Genomic DNA, 18,878 nt, shown 5'->3' with positions numbered 1-18,878 from the left:
TAGTCACTCCCTATTGATACACAACTACTTTCTTTCCAATTCTTTGCTATCACAAAAGTGCTGCTATAAATATTTTGATGTATATGGGGACTTTCTTCTTACTGATAACTTCCTTTGGGTATAGGACCAATAATAGACATCTTAGTCACGGTATTTGTATAATTTCAAATTGGTTTCCAAAATGGTTGTACTATTTCACAGTTCCACCAATAATGTATTAGTGTGCCTATCATTTCACAATCTCTCCAATGTTGACCAATACATTTTTTGTCATATTTTCCAATCTGAAGGACATAAGGTGAGATCTCAGGGTTTTTTATTTACATTCCCCTTATTATTAGAGATTTGGAGCTGTCTTTCATGTGGTTATGAATATTTTGTAATTCTTCTTTTGATAACTATTTCTTCATATCCTTTGACCATTTATCTGTTGGGGAATGGCTATTCATTAATTGTTTAAATATCTTAGATATCTAACAAATCTTTCACAAATTTGTAGGTCATATTTGCATGGGAGCCATGCTGATCTTCTCTATATCATTATAATTTTAGTGCATGTGCTGCCAAAGCAAGAAGTTGGCATCTAACGTTTAAAGCTGTCTTGTTTGTTTGAGATTTCCTTCTGGCCTTCCTTCTGTTCCCTTCCAAGCAAAACTTTGGCAAATAGACATCTGTCATCTCACGTGTTATTTCTAGAGCTCAGCATGGAAATGGGCGCTGCATGGTAATTCCATGCTGATCATACGAGATGCTTATGCTCCTCTTATTAATAGGACAGCCAGTAAAAGCTTTGGATGCTTTGAGTACCTGACAGAAAACTCTGCCTAAGAGAAAGCTCTAAATGAAGAAGTAGGCAGGTTCATTAATAGAAGACAACTTAGTTGACACTACCAGCAATGCCTAAATTGCAGACAACAGTGACCACCCTAGAAGAAAGTAGTGTAACCACCTTTGTGGAAATGGCTCAGGAAGGATACTAATATGAAGAAAACCTTCACAGAGGAACAGTCTCACTGGGGAGATGGCTAATAGAAATGAAATTATTTGTAAGTAATATAAGACAGCATAAAATGAATGAAATCATGGAATTTCAGAGTTGGAAAGAATGTCAGAAATCACTTAATTCTTTTCATACCAGAGACATGAATCTCCCTCAGAAAGAAACCAGAATGAGAGCCTTGTTTTCCCTCCTATCCCCTCACTCTTTTAAAATCTTTATTGCAAGACTCTTTCATGCTGGGCTTTGGGAGAGTTGATTGCAAATTAGAATGAGACCTTCTTAGGAAACTTGACCCACCAATGTCTTGTGGTTGGCACCCATATCACTAGTGTTCTGAGTTGTGTCAGTTGTACTTCTAGCCAGGGATGCTGATACTGGCTTCAGGCAGGCCACCCTCATTTTAGTTTGCTCAGGACAGCATGCTTCCATTACATGGTCCCACTGGTTTATGTGACTGAGAGACTACAAGAAATTAAGACTTGGTTCTAAGTAGCAGGTCCAAGGACTAGCTCTATCAATGCAGATCTCAATCCCTTTTTAACTTAGCAGATGGTTGTTGAGAGCAATTGTAAAGACTGACAAATGTAGATAAGACTGATTTTGTTTAATATAAACAAATCCAATACTTCTTGATGGAGCCTATGAAAAAGCAATGATCTGAGACTGGAATCAAAAAGCATCCATGGGCACAGTGGATAGAGTACCGGCCCTGAAGTGAGGAGGACCTGAGTTCAAATGTGGCCTCAGATAAAACACTTGACACTTACTAGCTGTGTGACCTTGGGTAAGTCACTTAACGCCAATTGCCTTAAAAAAAAGCATCTATGGGCAGCATCCACATGAACTCAACCAACATGTGATAGCTTATCTTAGAAAAAGAGCATTATTGCAGCCACAATTGTTACCTGTGATTTCCATACATAACATTAGTCCAAAAAAAATTTAAATGGCATTTCAATAAATGTTGCCATACTGAATATTTAGTCTCCCAACTACATGAAATGAGAAGCTTTTGTGATAGGAATATCTAGTGGAAGAAAGCAAAACCATGTGGCAACATGATGACATGTATGCCATTCTTTCTGCTACTAGAATTGTCTCAAAGATGCTTTTAATGAGCCTAAAGAAAATAAGCTTATGTCCCAATGGTTTTTTTTTAAATTATAAAAAACAGTTATTTATCTACTTTCACAACAGGCCAGAGTACATTAAAGACAAAAGAATGATGGCAGATTAGCCACCTGGCTCAGGTATATTTCTTGATGAACTCCATTGAACTAAGCTAAGAAGAATGAACAACAATAATAATAACAATAATAGCTGAACTTTATATATCATTTAAAATATGCCTTATGCTATTTTCTTAGGTTTTCTTGAAGTCCTGTTGAAATCCAATAATTAACTCTTCATGTTTATCTAACTGGGGCTCCATGGTTCAACCAGATGGGGGTAGAACTCAGGAGACATCATCAACTTCCACAAGATTGATAATATCATCATACAGCCATGTTAACACAATACAGCTGACAAAGTGCTTTCCTAGAAACAACCCTGGGAAATAAGTGGAAACTATTATACAAATGAGGAAACAGAATCTGAGAGAGTTAAGTGACTTGTTTACCATCATAATGGTAGTAAGTAATCGGGTTAGGACTTGATCTGCCTCTAAGTCTAATATTTTTTTCTCATCATTCTGCTCTACCTCTTATGAAATATAATTAAATTTGCTTCATAGTGAAGCATGTAATATACATCTGAAAACATGCTTATTAAAGGCCTAATTTAAGGCAGAAGGTTAAGAAAAAATTTTTAAGTTTACCACCTAAAGTAGCTAACATTTATATAGTACTTACTACAAGCCAAGCACTGTGCTAAGTGCTTTACAATTATTGTCTCATTTGATCCTCCCAACAACCCTCTGAGTTAGGTGCTATTACTATCCTCATTTTACCAATGAAAAAAACTGAGGCTGAAAGAGTTTAAGTGACTTACCCAGGGTCACACAGCTAGTAAGTGTCTGAAGCTGAATTTGAACTCAAGTTTTTCCTGACTCTAGTCTGGGCACTCTATCACTGCACCACCTACCTTCCTTTAAAAAAGACAATTATATGTCTGATCTTATAACATAGAATTTTAGAGGCAAGAGTTTTATTAAAGACTATTTAATTCAACTCTCCCACTTTACTGATGAGAAAAATAAGATACAAAGATGTTAAATGACATATCCAAAGCTGCAACAGTTAGCGGTAAAGCTGGGGTTGGAACCCCACTCTCCTGACTTACAACCTTGCTGGAGCCATTTCCAAAACACCATGTGGTCTTCTTAGATTTCAGAATGAAAATCCTTCCCCTGCCCGACGGCTGTCCACCGCCCCCCTCCTCGAGCCCCCTCCCCTTACCTCCTTCTCCGACTCTTCACCCTTCCCTTTTTCTCCCCTTCCATTCCTTCCCCTTCCCCTCCCCCTCCCCTCCTCTATCCCCATCCTTCCCTCAAACCTTTCTCCTTCTTCCCTTCCCCAGCCTAGACGACGCCGTGGTGGAGACGGCCGAGGAGGCCACGGAGCCCGCCGAGGCGGACATCACGGGGCTGAGCCAGGACACGTTCTCCAAAATGGCCATGTACCTAACCGGTGAGCTGACAGCCACCAGTGAAGACTATAAACTTCTGGAAAATATGAACCAACTGACTAGCTTGAAGGATCTAGAAATGAAAGATATTGCAGTAAACATAAGTAGAAACCTAAAGGACTTAAACCAGAAATATGCAGCACTTCAGCCTTATCTGGATGAGATCACTTTAATTGAGGAGCAAAGAGCAGCTATGGAGCGGGCAGCTTACAAGTTGGATGCATATTCAAAGAAACTAGAAGCAAAGTGCAAGAAGTTAGAGAGGCAATGAAAAAATTCATTAGCACAAAGACTTTACAACAATGTTTCCTAAGAGCTGAAATAAGTGGGATGGAACTTAGCATCACTATGCTTCAGTTCCTAAAAGAATGTGGTGCTACTGATCCAAGGAAAATCCCAGCCCTCATCTCTGGTTGGATGTGTAACTGTGGCCACCCCTTGATGTTTCCTACACCTGTAGCCCCTGGAACCTCTTCTTATTGTGTGCTTCATTGTGTGCCCTGGACCAAGGCTCAGAAATCAGGATCAAAACCATTTGGAGCAGACACAAAGGAGAGGCTCTGCGAGTCTCCTCCTTCTTCCCTCTCCCCTAGGCCAACCCCCACCCCGTTCATAACCTGTTCTTCAATTTAAATAATAAATGCCGACTTATGAAAAAAAAAAAGAATGAAAATCCTTCTTGTCAACCTCTGAAAATGGATGTGATTATAAATATTCAATGCATTACAATTCATGTACCAGGCTAAAGTTGTTTTGCACTGAGAGTCCGTATGATCCATTGAATACAGACGTGGGCTTGGTTCTAATCTGAAGTTTAGTAGCTGTGTTTTTGTAGGCAAGTAACTTAACCTCTTTGGGCCTCGGTATTCTCTTCTACAATTTGATGATAATATTACCTATAGCATCTACTTGATAGGGTTATTATAAAGATCAAAGGAAATAATGAGTATATGATATAATTAGTAAAGCCCTATATAAATGTAAGTTACTACAACTATACATATGTACATTTATATGTTAAAAGCTACAAATGTGAATATAAAATATATAATCTGTATATATGTCTATATATATCTATATCTATATCTATATCTATATATAAAATATGCTTTTATAAGGGCTAGCAAGTTGTAACAAAATCTAGCAAGATACATTTAATTTCAGATTGAAAAAAACCTGTGCATGAAAAATAATTGTTGAAACCTTTCAGATAGTAATGCTTTCAATATCCCTGTACATGTTACAAAGAGAATTGGTGCTAGCAATCATTTTCAGATAATGGAAAGGGGGAAAATAACAAGTCAAGTCTGTCATTCTTATGGCATGTTATTTGTCTGACCAAGGAGATGAGAACCTTAGGAACATTTCTGCTATCATTCTCCCTCCTTTTCTTCATGCTCCTCTTCTCTCTCTCCTCCCCAGCCCTCCCCTAGCATCACCAGGAAACAAGGACTCTTCATTTATCTTTTTGAATATTGGAGCTATTCAACCTAGAACGTTAGACTTTCTGGGGGGAAAAGCATCAAAGCAAAAAATTAAAATAACACTCCAATAGACCTAAGAGAGGATAAATATGCTATCACAAACATTAAGCATTTAGGAAACATTGGCTTTAGAGAGTTGGCCTTGTTTTATATACTACTATATATAAAAATTGAATACACAATACAAAGCATGTTGTGTTTTTGACAAGAGGGTTTTAGGATGTCTTAAGAAGCATATTGGGGAGAATTTTTTTTCCCTTTGTCTTCTGTTAGTTAACAGAATAAATATAGGAAAAGAAACTTATTGATCATCCCAAAAGAAAATGCATTTCCAGTCAGAAGGCAATAGATTATTAAATATAATAAGTACTTAGGATCATGGGATTATAGATTTAGAACTATATATAGATTTAGAACTTCACAGGACCTTAGTGGCCATTTAATCACCTCATTTTCCACCTGTCAAAACTGAAGATCAGAGAGGTGAAGTAATTTGTCCAAGATCGTATAGGCTGTGGAAAACCAGAATTGCAACCCAGCTCCTCTGATTCCAGATTCAGACTCCTTATGCCACTTTTATAACAAATAAAGTATAATCCGAATACACATTTTTTTTGTCCATAGGGTTTAGAGTAGGAAGGGACCTTAGACATCATATAATCCAATCCTCTTGTTTTACAATAACAAAACTCATGTCCAATGAATGACTTGACCAAATTCACAAAGGTGGTAACTAGCAGAGATAGGCATTGAACTCAGGCCTTGTAATTCTAAATACAGCACTATACTACTGCTTTCTTAGGGTATATGGATTGTTCAAGGAGGACTAGCACCTCTGGCATGAAGGCTTGCCAAGACCTTTTCAGGGTTGTTCATCTACCTTTGCTTTCCATCTGTCACCCAACTCTCACCTGTAGCTTGAAGAAGCTGTAGCATTCATGATGGCCATATCCCAGTAAAATCTCTCAGCACATGGGCTAAACCAGGTTAAGAGTAAGCATGTGAAGACTTCCCCCAGCAGAATGGGTGGACAAGAACAATTTGTTCTAATAACCATGAAGGTGACTGAAGCAGGCACTGTGGGGCACTTAGAGCTTGGTCAGACGTGAAAGACACCAAGGTCATCCACTGCATTCTGGGCTATCTCTAGTTATTGTGACTTTTGTCTTGCAACTGGAATTTGATGACTGGAAGGTAGAGTGAGGCTGGTAACTTCGTGCAACTCTGCCTCACTTAAATACAATTCACATGCAAGTTAAGATATCACCCTGTGATGTCACCCGTCCTCTTCAAAAAGGAACACAAAAAACAAACTGCTCTCCACAAATATATTGTGCATGTGCATCTCCTGTTCTTGAAACACCATTTTGGTATTTACTGTGACCTCTTGGTCTCAGTAAACAAAAATTTGTAGCATTAGATTGTGTCTTTCTTTCTACAATGAGTACAGATTGTCAATCAATTTAGCAATCAGGGAGAGTGGAACTGAGACAACATACTATTAACTGGACTATTTACCTAATATATTTTTACTGTATTAATGGATAGGAATTAGTGCTGGGTAAGGAACTTAGAAATTGAGTACAACTTTCTGATTTTACAGATGAGGAAACTGAGACACAGAGAAAACATATGATGACCAACATCAAATAGGTAGTAGGACACTGAATTCAAACCCAAGCCTTTTGGCTCTGAATCTAGAGCTTCAACTTAACTGCAAAATGTTCACCAGGACCAGAAAACAGAGCATTCCCCAATCTTTAGGTTATTTTCAAAATTTTCAAAAATTTAGGTAGTAAAGCTTAGCTGCAAAAGTGAAATTTATGCAAAGTTAGGACTGAAGGGTTTTGTCATAAATATCTACTGAGAAGTTAAGCTGGAGGCTAAGTCAGATTAATTTTTATTGATGACTAAGGTCTATACCTCTAATATCTCATACATTGATGCCTTGAAAAAATGTGGGAGTGGTTTCATGCCATCTTTCCCTACAACTGGGAAAATAATTTAACATATAAAATACAATTGTAGGGAAGCAGCAACTCCACGTTTTCTTAGAAAAAGACACCATTATAATTAGCTCTATTGAATTACAGAGTGAGTTGTGAACAATGTAATCACATCTTTAACTTCTGACTATGTAACAAATTTCATCTAAATCTATTAAAACAGGTTGGGGGGGGAAGGGAGGAGGAGGTTGAGTTGATTTGAAAAGCTTTATGTTGTTGGCTGACTTCTCATTTAAAAAAAAACCAAGCTGAATTGTAAGTCACCTTTTAGGCACATCTCAAATCAGTCACAACCTTCAAAAGTTATTGGATAAGAATTAAACAGCGAAAAACTCATGAGTCAGATTTAAAACAGAGACCCTATTTTATTAACTCTGTGAAGGAGAAGATACTCTTTCCTTATGAACTCTGTCACAAGTGAGAATAGATAACAGACATAGGGGATGTACCCCTTAACATTGGGCTCCAGGTGACTGCCCCAAGGATTTATGATTGGCATTATACTTTTATCTTTTAACATTTTTACCAGTGACTTTTATAAGGTTTGGGTGAGAGGCTTATCAAATTTGCAAACAAACCTGGGAAGTAAAGAAAGAAAAAGGCATTAAATAACAGTCAAGATTCAAAAATGTCTTGACAGGCTATAATACCTGACAACAAAGCTGGTTAGTTTAAAGGGAATTCTTCAGCTATAGGTTTGGACTAGAGGACCTCTGAGGTCTCCTCCAATTCTGAAATTTGTGATTAAATGCATCTGAATAAAGGAAAGTATTTCACTTACTAGATATAGTTTCAAAGTTCCAAATATTGTTTAAAAAAAAATAAAAACAAACTCAGCCTAAACAAATTTGTGCTACTAGCAACCAACAACCATGGCATGGAATTCTTTTTCCCATTATGGGGATGGCTTTCGGTCATTCACCTGGTTTCCTTATGACCAATGATCTATATCCCTGGGAAAAGGCTGGCTTTATTTTAAGTATGTGAATGGTTCAATGCAATCTATCTGTACCAGAAAAAAAATGACAACAACAACAAAAACCAAACAATTTATGCATAAAACCTAATGGGAAGCAGTAATTTTATACAAAAGGCACTATTATTATAACTAGTTCTGTGAACTACACGTGAAAGTGTGAGTAATGTCCTCCCATCTTTAAGGAACTTCTGACTTTCTTTTCAAAAGAACTGTGCTGTTGTCTAAATTGAATGGTCTCAATTGGAATTGAACCCATAACCTTGTTTTTATTCTCATCACATTCCAACTGTTACAGTTGACAGTCTTATCAAATAAGCCCCTGAGAGAAGCTATGGCTCACAGCCACTAATATTTGCATCTTGATTCCTGTTCAACCCTGCATTGATTCCCAGTGAGATAAATGTTGTTTGTCCTTTGAAGAGCACTGAAAACATCACAGGGTGATGACTTGCACATAAATTGGATTTGGGTGAGGCAGAGTTGCTCAAAGTTGCCAGCTACACTCTCTCTTCCTGAGTCATCAAAGTCCAGTGGCTGGACAAAAGTCAAAATGACTGGCCATAGTCTGTAGTATGACAGTTGATGACCTTAATATCTTCAATGTCTAACCAAACAATGCCACCTTCATGGCTGTTGGGACAAATTGTTCTCATCTGCCCATTCCACTGAGGAAAGTCTTCACATGCTTGGGGTAGACATTCCCCTCACTTACCAACCAGTTTGAGGCTTGTCCATCATAGGAAGCTGATGAGGGATGGGAGACACCACTGGGGTAGGCAAAGCATCAGAGAAAATGATAAAAGCCAAGAAAGATGAGGCTATCTGATTCATTGGGACAGATTTGTGAAATAGGAAACCAACTTTACACATGAATGAATGAATCAATCAATCAATGAAAAGGCGTATGTGCTTACTATATACAAAGCATCGTGCTAAATACTAGGTACACAAATAGAAATGGAAATTAGTTCTTGTTCTCAAGGAACTCATTCTAATAAAAGAAAACAACCCATGTAGGAAGATTCAGCTGCAGGGCAGATCAAAAAGACAGGATGCAGCAGCAAAGCAGATGGTAATCCATCTTCTTTAGTGTCATTGACATTAATAAAACACTTGACTATTATTAAGTAGTAACATTACCAAAGTATAGTAAAGATCATTTATAAGTTTCAATCCTTATTGACCTCAAAATAAACCTGTAACACAATACTATGGGTAAACATCCAAATGATTTATTGACACTGGTTCATAGCTTGTAAAAATCAAAGCAAAAGCTTTATAATGTGAAAATAATTTGACTTTCCTCTCCCCTCTGAGTACAGTATAACAACAAATGAGGACAGCGATCTATTTTTTTTTTCATCTCAACCTAATACATGGGCTACTGAATATAGAGGAAGTAGCCCAGTAATACACACACAGCTGGTTGTTTAACATTCACCAGCAATTACTACCTAGACCGCATCCTCTTTCAGAGTTGTGTGATGCTTTAGTGGCCATGAGACAATGGTTAGCAGTCCCTGTGTCCAAAAGAAGTCATTCTTTTCTTCCTTCTCCTTTACTATGACAAACTCCTTCCATATGCAGAAGAAAATACAATTCACTTTGTTTTTGCCAAAATACTTATTAAATTCCCTGAAAATAAATGTGCATAAGAAATCAGGTCAAAGTAGCCATACGTGGAACTAGAAAATTTATTTTCAGTGAGAAACAATCTTATAAAGGTATATCTGAAATAGCAAATCCTCTAGCACCAAGCCTGCTTTTTAATAAAAGTCAGTGTGAGAGATAATATAAAATGTACCCTTGTTAAAAAAGCTGAAATGCATTACAAATGTATTTCAGTTTCTCATTGATATCATACTGCATTAGCAAGATTTATCAGTGACCTAAGTCTTTTTTATTTTTATTTTACCATCATTTTTTCCTTACTGAAAGAAGAAATGAAACTTTTTCCATGTACCTAAAAAAAGAAATATTGATCATTAACACAATTTTACGAAGAATGGATCAATATTTACATACGTGTTTAGTACAGTGTTTCAAGGCTGAAAAAAAAGGAAGTATTCCATATGCACTAATGGTAACTCAGATTTATTGCCATGAATTCACCAACCAGGAATTTATTTTGTGGTACTGAAAGTTATACAGTTGTTGTTGTTGTTTTAACATGGAAGAGAAGGAAAGGGAGAAAGAATGAGAAATATAGAGAAATAAGGAAGTAAGGAAGGGAGAGAGGGAGGGAGAGAGAAAGGGAAAGAAGGATGGAGGAATGGAGGGAGGGAGGGAGGAAGGAAGGGAGGGAGGGAGGGAGGGAGGAGGAAGGAAGGAAGGAAGGAAGGAAGGAAGGAAGGAAGGAAGGAAGGAAGGAAGGAAGGAAGGAAGGAAATATATCAGAATATGACAACAGAAATGGAATAAATTTAAATAATATTATTAGGAAGGAATATCCTTTGTATAAGAAGAAATGTTTGGGGGTATTTTGAACCCTCTTTGGTAATTAATTTTTGAATGATTACACACAGAATACATAATTATGATATAGTAGGTTGGTGGTCAAGCAGTTATTATATAGTATTATGGGAAGATGATAGATTCAGAAGGCCTCAATTATAATTGTGTATCTTCCACAAAGTGGTTATATGCCATTAAGTATGTAATCAACAGTAATACAAAATGGTTGTATGCCATTAAGTATGTAACTAACAGTAATATTAATTATAATTAACATTTATATAGCGCTTTAAAGTTAAAGCATTATTGTCACAGCAAACAAACAGTAGTGCAATTGCTATCACCCCCATTTTACAAAGGAGGAAACTGATGATCAGAGAATTAAACGGCAAGGCACATAACTAGAAAAAGTCAGATCTAGGCTTTGAACCTAGTCCTAATCATAAGCCCAGTGCTTTTCCCATTACTCCTTACAAAAATTCCCTGTGCCTCAGCTGACTCATTTCTAACATGGAGATAAAAACACCAATCTCATGTAGTTGTTAAGAAAGATCAATTGGAATCATTGATGTAAAAACATTTTAAAGTGCTACACAAATGTAAGGGTATTATAAATTAAAAATGAGGATCAATATGACTTACAACAAGAAACTAGCTTAAAATATCAGATTTTACTGGCAATGAAATGGATTTCCTATGGGACTCAATACATCCTCATCTGAAGGAGATATGTAGTCTGATGGTTTTAACTTAGGATAATTAGAAGAAAGAATATATGGCTAACTTGTAACCAGGTTGGTCAGCTGATGTTGTTCACATCCTTGGATCTGAGCCTGGGGAATGCCTATGACGTAAAAAAGTTTTAGCTAGTAATCCTAACACTTAGTTTATTGTGAATTATCAAAGAAAGGTAAAAACTTGAAACCAAATCCATTCCTACAATTCCAAAGCTTGAAAATAGAATTTCTGAAAATTTCAGACCTCTCCCACATATAACCATGATTTGCAAAAGTTATAAACTCTATTTTTTTCCAATTTAGCAAAAGTAAACAGAAAACTGGAGAAATTGCGAAAGGAATTTTTTAACAGTTAGGAAATTTAGAGGGTCTTGGGGGCAGCTAGGTTGTGCAGTGGATAGCGCACTGGCCCTGGAGTCAGAAGGGCCTGAGTTCAAATCCAGCCTCAGACCAAACACTTGACACTTACTAGCTGTGTGAGCCTGGGCAAGTCACTTAACTCCAACTACGTTAAAAAAAAAAGAAATTTAGGGTGAAAACTTTTGAGGGGTTTGTGCCTGATTATGTTCCATTTCAGGGTGATTTTATGAGGTTCTAGAAAATTGGGCAATACAATTACTTTTAAAATTTACTGATAATATTACACATAAAATACACAAGGGAAGAAATGTATGTGTAAATTTCGTAAATTAGTCCTTAAATTACAATGAAATTTTTAAAAGGAGAGGATATTAATTTCTGATCACAGGTTTCTCTTTTAAAGTCATAAGGTCAAACTCGTTATATCTCCTGGGTTTTTAATATTCTATGTACATCAGTCAAGTTACTCTGGGGGATGATTGTATGACAGTTGGTTTGAGCTTTAGATGATTCTCATCAGACAAATGTAAAGCATCTTTTTTCAGGTGATATTTCCATTCAATTTTCAAGTGGTTTCAGTTATTTCTCGTTATTGCAGGTGTTAGTCATTTTGGAAGGTTTCTGTAAGAAAACAAAAACATAAGGTAGAGAGATGAAACAAAAAATTTAATGCTAGAAAAAATTAGTCTTTTCTTAAATTTGATTCTTAAGAGGAATATTTGGGGAGTGCATTATCAGAAATGGTTTGGGGGATATCCTTGAACAAACTGAGTGCCTCTATATCTTTGCATAAAAGGTTCCTCTTGTCTGGAATTCACTTCTTATCATTACCTCATATCATCCTAAGCTTCCTTTAAAGCATAATTCAGATACCGTATTCTACACAGGCCTTTTTTCATCTCTCAGTTATTACAATCTCTCCTTCTCATAGCATTGTATTATCATAGAATACTATTTTACAAAGAATTCAAGACTTATCCAGAAGCAACGGAGGGGCATATTATGAACATCAGTAGATTGCAACACATTACAAATGAGGAACTACACAAGGGAAACAGCATGTCATCAAAGTAAAATAAAGAATGTCATCAAAGGAATGTTTAACCTGAGGGAAAAAATGGGTCAATCATGTAATGAAAATGATAGACAACCAATGGATAGCTCAAATGCTCCATTGATATCCATGCAATGTCAAGAGAATTTTTTTTTTAAAAAAGTTAGAACATAATGGTGAAGAAATAATTGGTAACTACCTAGCAAAGGAATTGGTCATCACAAAGAATCAGCATAATTTTATGAAGAAAAAACCATGTCAGATCAACCTTATTTCCTTTTTTTGACAGCATTAGTAAGCTGGAATATCAATGGAATGTGGTATCTCATGATCTATTTGTGGATATGATAGAGACATGCAGGGTAGATGATAGTACAATGCAAAGAATTTGAAAGTATATAGTTGAATGAATATATGCAAAGATTTATCATTAATGGTTCAATGTCAACATGGAGGATCTTCAGAGGTCCCAGTAGAGTGCCCAAGGAATCTCTGTTGGGCCTGTATTGTTTAATATTTTTATCAGTGACAAAAGTGTAAATAGCATGTTTATCAAATTTGCAGAGGACACAAAGCTGGAAAGGAGAGAATCAGGATTGCAGACTTCAGATTCTAAAGGATCCAAATAGAATAAGATAAAATTTAATAATAATAAATATAAATCATTACACTATGGTTCATAAAATCATATTCATAACTATGAGATAGAAGAGACATATTTGAAAAGCAGTTTGTCTGAAAAAGGTAAGAGGGTGTGACTGAGCCATAAGCTCCAGAGAAGTCAAGTATGAAGTGCCACCTAGAAAGTGAATGCCATCTTAGCCTGCAATAGTAAAAGCACAGTGTCCGGGACTGGGAAGGTGATCATCCCCTTACATTCTGCCCTGGTCAGATCACATACAGCATATTTTGTCATGTTTTAGGAAATATTTTGATAATCTAGAGGGCATTAACAGAAAAAGTGACAATAAATTTCTGAAAGTCTAAAATTCCAAGCCATATGAGGATCACACTCAAAGGAACTAGGATGTTTTTAGCCTTAAACTTAGACATGATAGCCATCTTTAAGTATTTGAAGGACTATCATCTGGAAGAGTCTTTAGACTTCTTCTCCCTGATCCTACAGGACAGAACTAAGAAGGTAGACTTTGCAAAGAGGCAAATTTGGACAAGATACTATAAAGAATTTAATTAGAGCTCTTCAAAGTAAAATATAAAAATAATAATAAATATGAGAACAATTTGTTCCAATGGCTAAGAAGGAGGCTGAAGTAAGCACAGTGAAATGCCTATAGCTTGGTCAGATATTGAAATGCCAAGGTCATCTACTGCATCCGAGGCCATCATCAGTCATCTTGACTTTTGTCTTGTCATTGGACTTTGATAACTCTGGAAGAGAGAGACTGATGACTTTCTGCAACTCTACCTCACTTAAATACAATTCATGCATAAATCAGGACATCACCCATGAGGTCATTGGTCCTCTTTGAAAATGAAGGACAAACAACAACAATAGACTCCATTTAAGAACTGAAGAAACAGAGGCACAAAGAATGAAGTGCCTTGTTTCAGGTCGGAAAACAATGCACTAGTACAGATGCAATTTATCCAGATCCAAAGCTCTGGGTTTACTTAGATTGGGTTAAATATTGACAGTCTCACACAAATCATAAAATGTGTCCCCTAGGAATATTAAAATTTGGTCTATGTTCAAGGCTTTATAACCCAAAGGAAGAAGTCTGTAGCTCCCATAAAAATACTCAGACCAATACATCAAATGTTGGACAGACTCTATTTAGTCTAACAAAAATCACAGATTCAGTTTAAACACATAAATAGGCAAGCCAACTCTCCATCCTCTTTTGGTAGACTTCTACAGTCACGGAATCACATCTCAGAGTTGGAAGGGACCTCGCAATTTAGTCTAAACTTTATCTGAACAAAAATACTATCTACACAAGGAATTGAAAACAAAGGACATGCTCATTGATTGGGGAATGGTACGTGAATATAATGGGGAAAAAAGGATGAAGAATTCAGAGAAGTTTGGAAAGAGAAGTGATGTGATGTAGAACAAAGAAAGCAGAACCCAGAAACCAGCATACCCAATGATTAGAATGATGTTAACAAAACAAAACACTTACATAATACCTAGCTTCTACGACTCATTTCCCTGAATAGGTAACAAAGAGTATAGGCACAAAAAGAAAACAATTCTTCATATTCCATGTTTCTGCCACAAACAGCTTACAAGTCATTTCCTCCACCACCACCATGCATGCTGACAAAAGACAGGGAGAGTGGGAGGTTGGGAGGTTGGGGGGAGGAGAGAGAGAAACAGAGAGAGACAGAGACACAGACAGAGACAGAGACAGAGACAGAGAGAGAGAGAGTTTGTAGTTGGTGGGGACAAGGTGCCTGAACAGGTAGCTCATCTTGCCTATTTCATATCAGCCTCGAATGCAATAGATGACCTTGGCATTTCAACAACTGCCAGTCATCTCCCATTTTCTTAGCTCTGGATCCTATTATTTATTATATTTTTAAAAAGTAAATGTACTTAGACATATCAAGACCAAAATCAGTAATATTATCTCATGTAAGCCTTTCTTTCTTTCTTCCTTCTTTCCTTTTTCTTTCTTTTTTCTTTCTTTCCTTTCTTTCTTTCTTTCCTTTCTTTCTTTCTTTCTTTCTTTTTTCTTTTCTTTCTTTCTTTCTTTCTTTCTTTCTTTCTTTCTTTCTTTCTTTCTTTCTTTCTTTCTTTCTTTCTTTCTTCTTTCCTTCCTTCTTTCCTTCCTTCCACTCTTTCCTTTTCTTCCTTTCTTATCTTCCTCCTTTCCTGTCTACTTTCCTTTCTTTAATTTTCTTTTTCTCTCCTTTTTTCCTTCCTTCCTTCAATCTATTTTTTTCAATCTTTCTTTCAAATGGAATCTCTCATAGTATAGTCTTACATGGATGCATATGAATGTATATGTGTATATAAGTATATGATTATAGCATATATGTATGTATATGTGTGTGTATATATATGTTTGTGTGTATATGAATATGTGTATTGTATGTTTGTGTGTGTGTGTATAACTATATCTATGCTTAATTGTAGTCTTCTTGGGGGAGAGGGGAGAGGAAGGGGAAAAAAAAGAGCAAAGTAAAAAGTATCCAGCAGAGAACAAAATAAGACTTACAAGGAAGTAAAGAAAAGATGGACAGCTCTGAACACAATGTGTAGTATTTATTATATAGGCTTTCTTGAAATGGACACTTATTGCTTTATATTTTGAATCCTCTCATGTTCTGCTGCGCACATGACAGTGGTTTTTTTTCTTATTTTGTATTTAAGTTTCAGTATTTGGGCTTGTTTCTTTTTTCTTTTCTTATTTTGTATTTAAAATTTTTTTAATTAAAAAAAAAAGAACCCTGAATCTTCCTATGTCATCTCAGGCATGGTAACTTTGACCTGCTTCATTTTTAACCTGGGCCAGCTTGCCTCTCTCCTTAGGCAATCTCATAATCCCTGCACTCCCAAAGCCTTGCCATATTGGTCCTGGAATTGGTGCAGACACCTAATTTGCTTAGCCCATTGCAGCTCAAAACTTCTAAACTCAAGCAATCTGCCAGCTTCAGCTTCTCCAGTGGCTGGGATTACAGTTGTTCACTGCAAAACCCTTATATAATATATTATAATGATACATTATAATAATATTGTGCTTAATTGTTTAATCTGTCATCCCAATAGTTCCCACTTTCATTAACCTTTGTTGCTGATTTGATTTAGGAAAATAAATGCAAAAAAGATAATAAGAATTCAAGCCTGAAGGGCCTTTTGGAGAGTGTCTAATCCAACCCCCTCATTGTAGAAGAGAAGTTAAGTGATTTGCCAAAGGTCATACACACAACAGAGCTGTGGTTCAGATCAGGGTTGTGCTGGTAATTTAATAACTGGAATCCTAAGGAGAGGAGGGAAAAGTATGCATAACATTTTAAATTTTAATTTGAATTATTAACATTTTCTCTATCTCTTTCTTAAGTTTATATAATCAGGAAAATAATAAGTCAAAGGAGTCAAGATAGCATAGTCAGAGGAGACCTTGTAGTCAAGCTCTTTTCCTATACCTCCTCAGTAAAAATCTAGAGAATGTACCAGACATAATTCTTATCAAGAAAGCCAAGAGGTCTTATTTTGTCATTTTTCCAGCCCAGCTTGGCTTAAGGGAGCTGGACAGAGAGGTCTGGGGATGTGGACTGGCAGAAACTCCCAGGAGCTGTGGCAAAGAGCATTCCAGAACCCAGGTACTGAGAGAAGGTCAAAACAGGAAACCAGAAATACATCCCAGGGATCCCTGAGAAAGCACTGGGTGCAGGAAGAAGTTTCATCCGGCAGCTCTGTTGCCTACCACTCAGTGCCAGGTCACAGATTCAGAGTGGAGAAGGGTTGTTGTTTGTGCTGGCTTTACCTGTGTGTTAAGCCCAGAACAAGTTCTAGTAAGCAAATGGTAGTTGTGTGGAGCTTATCCTAGGAGCAGAGGGTAGTATCTCAGAACAAAAGGGAGCTAGAAGAAGTCATTCTCAACTTGAAGAGCTTCCCAGTGGAGGTGGCTGAGTCAACCAGTAATTTAGTAGTTTGCTGAAACCCACAACCAGAAACAAAATGATAAACTCAAATCTGGATCAAGAACTAGCATAACTCAAACCACAAGGGCAGTGAACAGATTACCCCCTGGATCACACCACTTTGAGATCACTGAAAACTTATAAGCCCTCAGCCAGAGCTATGAAAACATCAGAGAGATATAAACAGATGGCAGCAAAAGTTGAACATTCACCTCAGATTTGTGCAGTGCCCAGAACTAGCATGAAGTCCTAAGTCAAGAAGTAAGCTGGAAGAATGGGCAAACAAACAAACAAACAAAAAGAAACCAACCATAAAAAGTTATTATGGTGACAGGAAAGCTCACAGAAGAAGAGAATGATTTAAAAAAATTACAAGCAAAGCCTCAAAGATAAATGCAGTTTTACACAGCTACAACAAGAATTCCCAGAAGAGTTAAAGCAAGAGTTAAAAAAGGAACTAAAATGATTTTTAAAACCAGATGAGAGCAGTAGAGGAAATAATTTTAAAAAGAAGGAAGATATAGGCAAGAAAGATATGAAAGGAAAAATGAACAGGTTGGGGGGGGGGAAGGTATAAAATCTTATTGAAGAATATAACTCTGAAAATAATAGTTGCCCATTGGAAGCTAATGAATGTATGAGACATGATGAAATAATACAACAAACTCAAAGAAGTAAAAAAAAGAAGTAGAAATGTGAAAAACAACTGATCAGGAAAATAGGTCAAGAAGAGAGCAATTAAGAACCAGGGAACTACCTGAAAGGTATGACCAACAATAACAACAAACCTAGACATGTGTTTTAAGAAATCATATAAGTGTATTGCTTAAATATCTTAGAACTAGAGGACAAAGTAGAAATGGAAAGAATACACTGGTCACCTCCTGAAATTCCAAAATGAAAACTCCTAGGTATATTACAGCCAAAATCCAGAGATCCCTTGTTCTATAAACAACTTTTTGTGAACCCAGTCCATGTGATGTAATTTTGCCCATTCTTCCTTTCTCTTCCCTCTCTCTCAGTGCATCCATTCCATTCTACTTTTGAGATCATTTAAATATGACAGAATCACATCCAGGTCCTCTGTCCAAATAGACTCCTATTATGACACCTAGTGATAATAAAATTCTGAGGAGCTACAAATAGCATCTCCCCATATACAAATGTAAACTCTTTAACCTTGTTTGGTCCCTTATGATTTCTCACTTACATTTAACTCTTGATGTTTCTCTTGATTCTTGTGTTTTTATATCAGATTTTCTACTCAGCTCTAGAAGGGACTTTGGAGGGAGGAGAGAGCAGATAACACTTGAGCCTTACTCTAATCTGAACTGATTAAAGGAGGAAAGAATGGAAAAATGTCTTGAAGAGCAGAATTGGCCAAATGGAAGAAAATATACAAAAATTCACAGAAGAGGACTCCCTAAAACATAGAATTGACCAAATGGAAAAAGAGGAAGAAGAAAATAATTCCTTAAAAGTTAGAATTTGGCAAGTGGAAGCTAATGACTTTATGAGACATCAAGAATCAATTAAGCAAAATCAAAAGGATGAAAAAAGTAGAA

At 36.5% G+C, this 18,878-nt stretch overlaps 2 protein-coding genes and 1 non-coding gene across 7 annotated transcripts in view; 1 reads left to right on the top strand and 2 right to left on the bottom strand.

Moving 5' to 3' along the window:
* Window positions 1-469: 469 nt before the first annotated feature.
* On the bottom strand, window positions 470-572 carry LOC144458053 (U6 spliceosomal RNA). The gene has a single exon (XR_013487608.1). It is a non-coding gene; the product is annotated as a U6 spliceosomal RNA (small nuclear RNA).
* Window positions 573-3,536: 2,964 nt separating this feature from the next.
* LOC110208968 (uncharacterized) lies at window positions 3,537-4,261 on the top strand. Its single transcript, XM_078155560.1, is given in 2 exon segments — window positions 3,537-3,821; window positions 3,824-4,261. Coding segments are annotated over 2 exon segments (648 nt in total). The 5' UTR covers window positions 3,537-3,611.
* A 5,046-nt stretch (window positions 4,262-9,307) lies between these two features.
* THEMIS (thymocyte selection associated) overlaps window positions 9,308-18,878 on the bottom strand; it is a 203,592-nt gene continuing 194,021 nt past the window's right edge. For all 5 annotated transcript variants that reach the window (XM_078155156.1, XM_020987008.2, XM_020987005.2 and 2 more), the window contains one exon: window positions 9,308-12,269. Coding sequence is in view for 2 of the 5 variants with exons in the window: in XM_020987007.2 (XP_020842666.1) it covers window positions 12,228-12,269 (42 nt within the window). In the remaining 3 variants the exon portion in view is untranslated. The remainder of the gene's footprint in view (window positions 12,270-18,878) is intronic.

This window comes from Phascolarctos cinereus, unplaced genomic scaffold (genome assembly GCF_003287225.1).
Source record: "Phascolarctos cinereus isolate Bilbo 61053 unplaced genomic scaffold, phaCin_HiC Scaffold_5;HRSCAF=322, whole genome shotgun sequence".
Taxonomy (NCBI): domain Eukaryota; kingdom Metazoa; phylum Chordata; class Mammalia; order Diprotodontia; family Phascolarctidae; genus Phascolarctos; species Phascolarctos cinereus.
The sequence above is the reverse complement of the archived record's forward strand: the minus strand, read 5'-3'. Positions and strand labels throughout refer to the sequence as shown.